Source organism: Ctenopharyngodon idella, chromosome 8 (genome assembly GCF_019924925.1).
Source record: "Ctenopharyngodon idella isolate HZGC_01 chromosome 8, HZGC01, whole genome shotgun sequence".
In the NCBI taxonomy this organism is placed as follows: Eukaryota; Metazoa; Chordata; class Actinopteri; order Cypriniformes; family Xenocyprididae; genus Ctenopharyngodon; species Ctenopharyngodon idella.
In genome coordinates this window covers 25,482,289-25,496,033 of record NC_067227.1, presented here as the reverse complement: position 1 = coordinate 25,496,033, position 13,745 = coordinate 25,482,289, and the positions used below count along the sequence as shown (strand labels likewise).

The 13,745-nt window shown below is 36.8% G+C and overlaps 1 protein-coding gene across 1 annotated transcript in view; it reads right to left on the bottom strand.

The window, feature by feature from the left end:
• faf1 (Fas (TNFRSF6) associated factor 1) overlaps positions 1-13,745 on the bottom strand; it is a 75,696-nt gene that overhangs the window by 60,514 nt on the left and 1,437 nt on the right. Inside the window, exons 2-3 of the mRNA XM_051904377.1 lie at positions 13,469-13,537; positions 8,051-8,097 (exon numbers count right to left, since the gene is read on the bottom strand). Coding sequence (XP_051760337.1) covers positions 8,051-8,097; positions 13,469-13,537 — 116 coding nt within the window. The remainder of the gene's footprint in view (positions 1-8,050; positions 8,098-13,468; positions 13,538-13,745) is intronic.

Here is a 13,745-nt window from a genome sequence, read left to right as displayed (position 1 = left end):
TTAAATATGTCTTTAGCACCTTTCTGGGCATTGAAAGTGTTAATTGTCTTGCTGGCAATGCAGGCCTCACTGAGCCATCGGATTTTATCAAAAATATCTTAATTTGTGTTCCGAAGATGAACAAAGGTCTTACGGGTTTGGAATGACATAAGGGTGGGTAATTAATGACAGAATTTTCATTTTTGGATGAACAAACCCTTTAACTTTAAAATGTACAAACGTTTCTTATGGGGGGGCATGCCCCTGGACCCCCCCCCTACAGGGACCAAGGTCCACCCACCAGAGTTACACAAAAATCCTGTGGGAAACACTGCATTTTAAAATACATTAAAATAGAAAAAAGTGATTTTAAGTTGTAATAATATTTCACAATATTACTGTTTTTACTGTAAATATTACTTTTTTTGATCAAATGTTAAAAGTAGTATTAAAAAGTTTATATTATTTTGAAATGTCATGAAATATAATAAAATTCTATATGTTTTATTGAATAAAAAAAAAAAATAATAATAATAAAAAAATAAAAAAAAAGAGTGTTATTACTAATAAGGCCGTTGACTGAGTGTCTTGATGGAGGGTCCTAGATTTGTAAAGGTTGAAAGCCCCAAAATCCTAGGACTTTGCCCATATAATACATAATATAACATTTTGTGGGAAATAATCTACTGCCTCTCTGTATTTGCTTTATAATCCAATGTGAATACTGGGCATTCTGTCAATTTTATGTTCACTTAATCTGACTACTATAAGCGGAAACTGAGTCCAACATCCAATTAGAAAAATTTGCTGATGATTTTAGAAAAGGAAAATTAGAAGGGAGAGAAACAGATAAAGTGAGGGAAGGAAAACGAAAAGAGAGAGAGTGGGGAAAAAAAGCTTGCACCTCATTACACCACTCTGCATGATCCACAATGCCGGCAGTGCTGAAATCCAAACAGTATCAGACTCAATGTAAACAGGCTTTACTCGTATAATAATATGGGCAGGGCCCAACAGACGCTCGATTGTCCAACCCAGAGAAAATCACCCTTTTTTTGCTCTGCTGAGGACACAAACGGCTTTTTCTGGCACTTGCTTGCTCTCCCTCTCTAGTACTCCCTCTCCCTCTCTCTCTCTCTCTCTCTCTCTCTCTCTCAGCGGCTGAAGGCTGAATTCCCCCGTGCCCCCGTGTTCCCCTGTGGCAGTAAATAATGTCTTTTCTCTGAGCGCTGGCGGGACAAAGGCTCCTCTCTTCTCCTCCAGGGTCAGCACATATCGCTGTAAGAGCAGGAGCGGGGGGCCAGGCACAGCACACAATGCCTGACTTTATACCACCTTATTACAATACCAAAAGGTTAAAGACGTTAGGCTCCAGGGGCATTCAGAAACTCGTTAGACACAAAAAGGAAAACCCAAACATTGGATAAATTAAAGAAATGTCTCTAGAAAAAAAAAAAAAAAAATGTTCCTGCTCCTCAGTGACATCTATAGGTCAATATAGTCAGATAATTCAACATATATAATAAAACAGCTAGACGTGATGGAAAAGAAGCATAGACAGAATATCATTGAATAGCATGATATATAAAACTTGTGCAGTGTATTTCTTCTGAAGCCATCACACCACAGCTTTATTTTCTAATTTTAAGTTGATATGCAGTGAAAAGCTGCCCTAACACTCATGAGTTCATGACAGAGTGAACAAATCATTTTTTTAAGTCAGATATTATAAATTGATTCAGTTTACAAAACCAGTCTTAATGATTTGTTCACAAACTTGACTAATCTGGATCATCAGTTCCAGAATTTGCTGACTCAATCTGGTCACAGTGGTTTGAAGCTTAATGGAGGGAAATCATTATTATTACTGAATAAATAAGAACTCAAATTTTAGTCTATTTCTCACATAAAATTATCGTATGAAAATATATTCACAACAGACATTTTACTAATTTCCATGACTTTCACAGGCTTGGAATTAACTGTAAAATTCCCTTTTATTTCCAGGTTTTCCATAATTGTGGGAACTAATGAAAGTGTTCAGTAAACAAAAGTTGAATGCATGAATGAATGCATTAATGCATGAATGAATGAATGAATGAATGCATGAATGCATGAATGAATGAATGAATGAATGAACGAACCAACCAATCAATCAATCAAATCAATCAATGAGCTTTTTTAACGTTTTAAAAACAGCATGTGACAAGGCCAAGATGATGACAAAATAAAAATCTGGTGAACCTCAGATATTAAGCATGAGGTTTCCATTGCACTGATTTCAAGAGTTCAGCCTACACAAGATGTCATTTGTGATGTTCGCCTGGTTAGAAAAGGAATTCACAAATGAGACTACCTCAAGATTATGAACAGATCGAGATGTTCGTTCTTCTGCAATAATATGGGAATGCGGTTAATACACATCTTTCTAGAGCAGAGCTGGAACAGTAGTGTCCCACAGCCTATGGCATCTTCAACCCATTTTTAAACAATCTTGTGATCTGTATATAATCTTCAACCGCTAAAGTGTCTTTTTTTTCTCCCCTCTCTCTCAGACACTGGCATTCAGTCAACGGTCATTCCACTGTGAGCGTCTAGATGGCAGTCTACGCACACGCTTGGCTTGGCAGCAGCGCGTAGGTCTCCGGGTCCCGCCGAGCAGAGATCCAGCTGGCAGCGGGCGACTCAATGGGGGCACTTGAGTGAACCGTGCCATCCTACAGCCTGCAGTATGGTGCCAGCCACCCACTGAATGCACAGGCTGGAAGTCGCCATGCCAGGCTCCATTCATAATTACGTGCCTTTGAGAAAAACATGTCCTCGTGTCCAAGCTCTTACATTCACACACCCTCTAAATAAACCGTCACAGAGCGCGCTCCGTCTGAATATATTTGTTCTTAAGACTCTGGGGCATTCATGAGCACTGACCGTTGAGGAAGAAGAAATGGACGGCGGACACAATGAGTGTTCACAAATGCCTTTTGTTGTCCAAAGTTTCAATTCCTGTTATTGGGTCAGATTTTTTTGCTGTTGTGTTTGTGTGCGTTTCTGTTCAATTTCTCTCTCTTTCAGGCCAAGGCGACTGAAGGAAATCTCAATACGGCTAAACGCGTAGTGTAACACTTTACAAACTCTTCAAGCGAGACAGACAAACAACAAGAACTGTTTGTTGCGTTTTCAATTGTGGGTGTCAACGGTTTAGTGCCCAACGCTGTGCCAAGGTGGTTGGCCCCTCTATATACCTTCAAAACCCAGTGAAGAGTGCACAACAATGAAAGCTGTCAACTACTTTTCTTACCCACAATGCAACTGGCAGAATTTAATTGGTCGATGGAATGCTGAAAAGCTTTACATTCAGCCTAAACACACCATGAATGAGTTCACTGCGATCCAAAGCAGACCAAACTAAAGAAGATGGAAAAAGGAAAGGGGGGGAAAAAAAGAGGAGGAAAAACGTGATTGTATGAAATAGTGGTGTGCATCTAAACAATCCTATCGCTGGTCATAGACACAACATAAAACAGTATTTTTAGGTTAGGTTATTTTTAGGTTAAAGGGTTAGTTCTCCCAAAAATGAAAATTATCCCATAATTTACTCATCATCAAGCCATTATAGGTGTATATGACTTTCTTCTTTCAGTCAAACACAATCGGAGTTATATTAAAGAATATTCTGGCTCTTCCAAGCTTTATAATGGGAGTGAATAGTAACCGAGATTTTGAAGCCCAAAAAAGAGCATCCATCCATCATAAAAAGTAATCCATACAGCCTTCTGAAGTGAAGCGATGTGTTTTTGTAAGAAAAACATCCATATTTATAACTTTATAGACTATAATCAGTAGCTTGTGGTAACGTCCGTTCGCGAGAAAGTCGAGTTCCGACGTAGGATGTAGGAGTAGCGTAATCTTAAGTGAGACTTCTAATTCGTGACCAGTGTAGGGCTGGACGATTATGGCCTAAAATCAAAACCTTGATTAATTGAACATTTTACCTCGATTACGATTAATGAACGGGTAACACTTTACAATAAGGTTCTTAACATTAGTTAACTACATTAGTTAACATGAACTAATAATGAAACGCACTTAAACAGCATTTATTAATCTTTGTTAATGTTAATTTCATCATTTACTAATACGTTATTAAAATCTTGTTAACATTAGTTAATGCACTGTCAACTAACATGAACAAACAATGAACAACTGTATTTTCATTAACTAATGCTAACGAAGATTAGTCAATACAGTAACAAATGTATTGCTCATGGTTAGTTCATGTTAGTTAATACATTAACTCAGGGGTTCTCAACCTTTTGCAAGCTGGGCCCCCCCAAAGCTGGTTCATTGCAGTTGGGGCCCCAACTGAATACAGTTCAGCAACATACATCACACGACCTGACGACCAAGAGAGCTGACAATTGACCATCACTTAATTTACCATCACCTCGCGATTGAAAATGTGACACTGATATGACAGTTCAACAAACAAGTTAATAATATTAAGTCACTTACATTTTAGACGAAATAATGACTGTTTTGGTCTATTTTAGCAGCGAAAATAGATCAGATGAATCCAAACAAAGATCACAACATAGCGCATCTCACAGCAACACTCAATCGTGTTTTGAATAATTCAGTGTTTTGAACAAATCGTTTGAGTCCAAGATTCAATGACCCATTCTTGATGAATCGGCCGTTTGAACGAATCGTGAATGAACGACTCAATGACTCGCTTAATAAAACCGCTTATCACCTGCATTTGCGCTCACTATCGACAAACCAATCAAATTTGTTCAAAACTTTTTTTTTTAAATCAGTCCAAACACATTTTATTTTTATTCAGGAGTTATGTATATACAAAACTATAACTTTTTATGACAGTAGTTTAGTGATAAAAAAAATTAGCAATATTTTTTTTCAGGTTTTTTTTCCTCCCATCCTGTAGCCTACTCGCGCCCCCCAGAACCACTGCATTAACTAATGTTTAACTAATGAACCTTATTGTAAAGTGTTACCAATGAATGATTTTTTTTTGTTTGTTTGTTTTTTTGCCCTCATAGTTCACTGACAAGGTCTGTACTGTAAATATGCTTGACTATTAAAAGGTGGGATATTTTTTCCTATTGACAGTGTGATCTGACATAACAGCTCAATAACGATACACAATAACGAGTACGTAATGAGAGCGATTGCGTGTGTGAATTAGTCATACCGTCTCTATTAATTGTGAAGCTGTGGGTTGTAAAAAGTCCCTTCAAAAGTAGAAAAATATATGCTATAATAAGTTTTAAGTTTCTAAGCTACTTTAGTGATAAATCACAGGACAGCGCTGACAACTAGTTTCTACGTTTTATCTCTGTGCGCGCGATCTTCACGTTTTGCGCAGCTACTGTTTGTATGAGTGTATAATAATATACATCCGATCGTCTAAAATCGCTTGAATGTCCAAACTGACAAACCTTAAAACACACACAACTGACAAAGTTTAGTGAAGACGCAAGGCTCACCGCTCGCGCGCCGTCTCTGTGTGTTGACTCTGCGTTCACCTCCCTGCTGCTTTCATGCCACTGACTGAATGGGGCAGAGTCACGTGGCCACACACGCGGTAGTATGTTTTTAAAGGGGAAGTATTAAGAGGATTAAAAAACCGAAATAACCGAAATGGGAAAATTATGTCGGTTAGAGGTTCTTAATTACGGTTTCGATTACTTTTCGATTAATCGTCCAACCCTAGACCAGTGTTTTGTTTTGCTCTATCCTTTGCGCTTCCGCGTTCGCCAATACATCACGCATTGGGTCAAAGTTCACTCTTCCGCCAGAACTCGACTCATACGGAAGCCAGTGATTTTAGTTTCTAAATTTATAAATATGGATATTTTTCTTACAAAAACCCATCACTTCGCTTCAGAAGGCCTTTATTAATCCCCTGGAGCCGTATGGATTACTTTTGTGATGGATGGATGTACTTTTTTGGGCTTCAAAATCTCAGTTACTATTCACTCCCATTATAAAGCTTGGAAGAGCCAGGATATTTTTTAATATAACTTCGATTGTGTTCGACTGAAAGAAGAAAGTCATATACACCTAGGATGGCTTGAGGGTGAGTAAATTATGGAATATTTTTTTTTTTTTTGGGTGAACTAACCCTTTAATGCACTGAAATGGCCAGCAGTGCAGAACCCCCAGTTTGGCTACATTCGTGCTGTGTCCTATAAAAAGCTCCCAACTTTGTTGGTTGTTCTCCTCCATTAACAAGGTCATCAACCAACCGCTATGAAAACCCCCGCAGTAAACTTGATTGTTTGATTTCCTGTGACTCTGGTGTTGAAATGGCACGAAGGGGGTAATTGCTGGGGAACAGACTTCCAGAGGGAAATGAGATGACAGCCTTCTCTGCACTGCTATTTCACCGCAATTATTTCCGCAACAACTTTAATTCTCACTTTCTTTTTCCTCCCACTCGTGTGTTTTTTTTTTTTTCTAGGTTGTAAGCAGCCCACACAAACTAAAGTAGCAAAAAATGGTTTTAAGACATGGTACCTTAGTAATGTACGATATAAGAGAGAAACAATAATTTGCTTGGGGGTCAGTAAGATGTTTTCTTTTTTTTTTTTCTTTTTTTTTTTGAAATAAAGCAATTAATACTTTTATTTAGCAAGGATGCATTATTACATTGATCAAAAAAAATTACAAAAAAATTACAAATAAATCCATTAAAAATAAATGCTGTTCTTCTGAACTTGTCACCAAAGAATCATAAAAAAAGTATCACAGTTTCTACAAAAATATTAAGCAGCAAAACTATTTTCAATATTGATAATAATATGAAATGCTTTATGAGCACTAAATCAGCATATTAGAATGATTTCTGAAGGGCAAGTGACACTGAAGACTGGAGTAGTGATGCTTTGCAATCACAGGAAGAAATTACATTTTAAAAATATACTAAAATAGAGAAGTTATTTTTAATTGTAATAATATTTCACAATATTACTGTTTTTACTGTATTTTTTATACCAAACTTTTGAACAGTAGTGTAGTATAACTATATAAAAAGTTAAAATAATAACAATAATAATAATAATAATAATAATAATAATAGTAATAAAGGAAAAATTTGTATGTAAAAAACATAAGCAATGTCTTACTGGCCCAACTGACTATGCATGCCAACTGATTACATATTTCTGCTATGCAAGCTTCTGGTATAATATGCTTCCACAGCAAAACGTGAAAGTAGCAAACTCTTTCTGACATATTTCTAACAACTGCCGATTACAAATAATTACATTTTACTATAATATAGTATATATTGTTTATATTATTAATCATAGCGAACATAACATTTTAGTATATTATATTAAACAAGAACATTCTAGAAGCTTTACCTTTAGTGTGAAGGTGGATCATATCAATAATACTTTGTCCTGCCATGTAATACTTCAAGATTTAATTTTGTGCTTAATTTTCTCACAATTTCCATATACTGTGCTGCACCGGAAGTGTCAGTGACCGCTGTGGCTAAATGCGGAAGTAAAGCTCCCGGAAGACTATTACAAAAAAATTGTGAATTATAAAATAATGTGCAATATTAAAGTGCACGATTTTGTGTTCAGTAGTTAGTTTGCTGAGTAGCCAGAAATGGTAGAGCAGACTTCTGATTTGACTAATCAGATGAGCAGACAAGATAAGAGCTGTACCAAAGGCTCTACAAGCCGAGACACAAGCTGCTCTGACATTTCCCCCTCGATTCCTTAACATCCAGGGAACCAGCAGCAGCCACAGCTGGGTCTCATTATAGCTCAGAGACGAATGCCCTTTTGAGAGGAGGCCAGTTTCATTTTACAGGGGCATGAAAACAGTAACCACCTCGTTCGAGCCATCAAGCTCAGCTGGGACTTGATTCAGGTAATGTGCCGTCTTTGGAGTTTACCAGCATTAATCTCTAGTCTAAAGACTACCTTTAAAAGCACATGCAGTTCAGTAGAGTGGAATCTCTGCCATAATCTTGTAAGGGAAAGCCTGAGTTGATGATTTTGGACTCATAAGAATCAACAAATCAAAGTCATACCTTTGCAAGATCCCATTTTCTTGTGGTATCACTCCATTGATGGCTGCCTAGAGAGAAAGCACAAATATATTTTTAATGAGAGCTCACAGCATTGAACTGTTAGGTTCAGTTAAATTAAAAAGTGACATAACATGAAACCTTTTTAGTCAGCATCAAGATTTTAGTTTGAAATGTATATGAAAGTATAAACGGAAGCATATATTTTAGGTGATGTAACTAGTCACCATTTCCTTGACATTTTTGACACCACATGTCTGAATATGTGTACTTCCCTACTATATAGTATACAAAAGAGTGCAGTTCATCAATGGCGAGAAGTAATGTAATACAGTACATTCATACTTTACAATATGTAATTTCGAGCATTTTTAATGACCAGTTCACATAAATAGTCCTACAATGTGACAAAAATAATTTTTAAAAGAACAAATGTAGTCTTTCAATTAATAAGAGGTCATAAAAATGCATACAGTATACACTACCGTTCAAAAGTTTGTGTTCTATTCAGCTTTGGCATCACAGTAATAAATTACATTTTAAAATATATTAAAATAGAAAACAGTCATTTTAAAATGTAATAATATTTCACAATATTACTTTTACTGTGTTTCTGATCAAATGAAAGTAGCCTTGTTGCGCATTAGAGACTTCTTTTTACATTAAAAAACAAAAACAAAAAAACTTACCAGCCCCAAATTTCTGAATGACACATTTAATTAAATTAAATTAATGATTAATGATAATTAAATTCTGCCATTTTTTTTATAAGCAGACAGGAAATGGGAGAGAGAGAAGGGGACGGGATCAGGAAAGGTCCGCAAGCTAGGACTCGAACTCGGGTTGCCCGAAGCGCAATGGCGCTATATGTGTCGGCGCACTGCCCACGAGGCTATCAGCGTCTACATCTTAAATTATATTTTTAGTAGTGAAAATTTAGCTAGCTAAAACTAGCTAATTCAACAAATGCTACTTGGTAACACAATACTTTGATAACATTAGCATATCATAGCAATTGCTGAAAGAGTATGGTGTTCTCAAACTAAGCTCATGTTCCACTCCACTTACCATGATGGTAACCCCCCAAAAAACCCACATAACAGAAACTCTTCTAAATTGGGATAGCAAAGCATTAAACACTACTAAATCCCCCCACTTAACATTAATCTAGCACACAAAACATTACACTTAATTTTAGCATTTATTCTCCCTTTCGAGTGTCATGGCAAAGCATGCTGGGAAACAGAAATCCTAGCCCAGTTTCAGGTAAATTAAGTTTGTCTAAATTAAAAGAAACAAGTTGATAAAACTCAAAACAATGAAAAAAAAGTCAGATTACTTAAAATGTGTCAGTTTCGTGAACTCAAAAGAAAAAGAAAGTTCTAACTACTCATAAAAGTTAATTTGACTGAACAAATTTAATTCGAGTTTGCCCTACTCAAACCAATTAATTATTTTGAGCGTTAAGGTTTACATTAGCATGTCACACTGCAGGACATAACTGCTGTCATTACTTGAAATTTCACATCAGCTGCCCAAATAAATTTACTGATCTTTTTTACAATGATAAAGACAATAACAGAGGTACACATCAAGACTGAACGACAGAAATCAGATATTCTTTTATAAAACCCAAACATAAAACATACAAACAGTATCCAGCAATGTGGGTCACATATTTCCCCCTCTCTTTCTCTCATCAGACTAAAGTGGAATGCACAGAGATGGGCCTGATGTGTTTGTGTCTGAGCGTGTGTGAGCAAGTGGGTTCTGGAGCCAGACTGTGATAAGGAGACTTGCTCAGTGGATACAGATCTGAATGGAATGGCTTCTGATTGAGCCAAATAACAAAGTGTATACAGAGACGTACATCGCAATGCTTGCTATGCTCCAAACATTTTTCCATGCCTGTAGAGGCCACAGAAATGATATTTTGTCTGCCGTAGAGACAGAACATCAGAATTCCACAAAAATGTAAAAGAAGTGGTCTACACACTTAAGGCCATCTGACTTCTCATGAAAGATTTGCTCAGGTGCAGGGTGGTGTTTGTGTGATCAAGTGTGCAGCACACATCCTGGCTTCAGCGTGGGGTGTTCAAATACACGCTGGCTGTCCCGTCTCGACACTTTTTTTGACTCCATCAACCTCGCAACCCCGAGCTGGAACAGCAAGTCATTACATTTACAGGTGCACTTAACCACACCGTGTGCTAGGGCCTGCTTTCTTTGAACGGCTGCCAGCATACAACCAGCTTCCTGCTAAATATAGTAAAACAGCCTGCTTTTAAGATAAAGGACGACTTTGTAGAGAGAAATCTGTCTGTAAAACCACAATTTCTTGACTTTATTTGATAAACTTTTGCTTTTGATCTGTCCTGACACTGCATTCTTTATACTGCTTTTAACAACTGTAAATGCAAGATGGAAAGACCCTGTACTTTTAGGTCGATCGCAGGTCACGTGAGTCTCTCATGCAAATTAGTAATACGAAAACTGCCACAGTACATGCCTCCTGTTACATTTACCAAACCAAAATATAGTTCTGCCTATCTGCCTTTGTCTGTGGTGTGACACCTGTCACAGCTGCATATGTTTTAGGCTTAAGAGGTGAAACATTTGTGTGGCGGCAATTGAAAGGTGATATCCCAGACTATAAATCACAATGATGCTTATATAAGACTATAGAGGACTTCAATGACAATTTCCACACCATCTATTCAAAGGGAAGGATGGGCATCTGCAACTAGGAATTTTTAGGACCGTTTTGATCTGTCTAAATGACCTGTTTGCAATAGATAAGATGAAAAGCCATAAAAAGGTGTGGGTATTTGCAGACTGCAGCAGACATTACTGTCTGTTCAAATAACATTATCGATTGAAATGGACACCTAGACCCATAAGCTCTGCATGGTAGGAGCAACAAAGGAACTACTATTTGTTCACTAGGGGTGAAACAGTTCCTGCTTGAACGAAAACACATGTACGGATCTTGACTCATGATTCGGCACACATTTTGGTACTGCGGTTTAGTGCCTCTAGTGATGCCTCTGTCTGAAACTATAAATATTAAAGGTGTATGAACTGTAAAGTAATTGACTGTATCATTGAATCGTCATACAGTTAGAATGAGAGGAAAAACAAATCCAAATAGATTTAACAGATAAAACAAAGAAGCAAATCTGAGTATACTTCATGTAACGTGAGTGAAAGCAGTCAGACTGAATTAAAGATGCAAATTGATAGAAACAGTTCATGATCATGTTGTGATGACTATGATAAGCAATAACAGCTTATCCTGCAATAGTGAAACTAAGGCCGCATTTACACTGCAGGTCTTGATGCCCAGTTCCGATTTGTTGACTATATCCAATTTTTTTGATGACCAGCTTACATCTTTTAAAAGTGACCCATTATCTGATATCTGCATTTACTTGGTGAAACAACCCAAGGTACTGACCCAGAAAAGCTTAGGCTAAAAAGAAAGTAAAAATGGTGCGATTTGCAATGGACGCAGATGAAATGATAATACAAGCTTTTGCTTTCCACACCATTTTTAAAGGTCAGCAAAACATTGGGTTGACGTCATTCACCACCATCGCATTGACAGGGGAATATCTGATCTGTCCGCTTCTTGGGAGATGCAAACGCACGTATCTGATTTATATCAGATTTATTTCCACATATGAATGAGGCCTGAAACTGATCCGTGAATATCGGAATCCATGTGCTTTTTTCCTGCTTAAATGTTCATGGGTCATATCCGAACTGTGCCACATGGCAGTAAAAAAAAATTGGAAATTGGGTCACTTGTAATGTAAATGCAGACTCATGTTTTCAAATCTTTAATTATTAGTGATTTAAATCTAAACAAAAAAATCTAATAATAAATCTAAACAAAACCCTAAAAGAGACTGAATAATTCTAAGGCCCTATTTACACCTGGTACTAAGATGCATTTTCAACAATCCAATCACAAGTGGATGATGCTAAATACAGGTGTAAACGGGGTCTACAACGTTTTGAGCTTGTCCACTTTCGACCACTTCCAGAGGTAGTTGAAACGCATTTGACCGGATGGTTTTTGTAGTGTAGACACTCATGTGTTCGAACAGTCACAAAAGACCGCCTACTGACCTAATGTGTAAGCATTATGGGAAGCGCGATAGCCATGCAGGATTTAAACTTTGTCGGCAGAAGATCTGCGTTTGGTTTAAAGACGAAAAACGCACCATTCCTTATTTCTAACACACACCCACAGTGTTGAGCGTAGTCTTGTGGCTATCAGAGCAGAAATGAAACTGCTGCTCTCCGTATGTTTTTCCGTCATTTCCTTTCACGTTCATCTGTAAATTGTGCGAACTTTTTTTGTACATTAGATTGAAAAAGCTAAAAAAGACCATACATTTATCCACCCATAGACCCCTTCCCTTGAAGAAATCAGGACAGAAGTGGTTGAAAGTGGAAAAAAAGACTAGGTGTAAACAGGAATGTGTCTCCCTCATCTACTTGTGATCCGATCGACCAAAACGCATCTTAATACCAGGTGTAAACAGGGCCTAAGATAGTAAAGATTTCTCAGTGGATTGGTTGAGGAACTACCTTGTATAATAGACTGTATGTGTCTGAATGTAATAATGTTTCATAATCTTTCATATAATTTTACAGTGTGGTGCATTTTGCTGCAGCATATGGCACTATTAAGCTCTTAAATGCTTTTAAAGGTACAGGCACTATTAAAGTATTAGTACAGACTTAAAATGTCCTAATTTGTGCACTCCTAACAGTGCCGTACCAAGTATTTACCAATCCAAACCTGTGACCACAGAAACATGAGCCAAGCTGTTGTTACAAACTAAACCATAAATTTTAATATTTCACAACATTACTGTTGTTTTTACTGTGTTTTTTAAATAAATGCAGCCTTTGTAAGCATTAGAGACTTCTTTCAAAAAATTTTTTTTAAAAATGTACCAATCCCATATTTTTGAATGGTAGTGTATAATAACTAGACAAGAATTAGAAAAACAATGTTTCCAATTAATTTAAGATATACCATAGTATAGCATGTCACTGTCTATTGTTCACTGTCTTTCATTACTGCTCAGCACACATGCAAAAATAAAAAATAAGGCCTTGAATTACAAATTACACTAGGTTTCATTGATGACTAAGTTTTCCTCCTAAAGTAAATGTACTGGTATATGGGAATGCAGCTACTATATCTACAGAACTGTGCCAGAATGTTCTGTGAACAATGGTACCATTAAATAGCATTTGCACTGAACACAGTGGCTTTGTCTCTGTTGCATCACCACAATCCACAAACAAACAATAAGCAGGAGACATAACACACACACACACACAAACACACACACTTATTAAAATGGTTTGTGATTTGAAAGAAAACAAAAGGCATCTTACCACCAAGTCCCAGTTGTTTAGTTCTAGAAGTGTGATCGCCTCAGCAATGTTGTCGATTCCTGTACATGCCTGAAACAAATAGAACTTGCTTATTAAAAATACCAGAAACCAAAATGTCTTTTTTATTTTAAAAGAATTACATAACAAAACTGGCCCAAAATACATTTCTGAGAATGTTAAATGAATATTACTTTTTTTTAAGAGTAGCATATTTTGTTTAAGCCTGCAGGCCATATATATATATATATATATATATATATATATATATATATATATA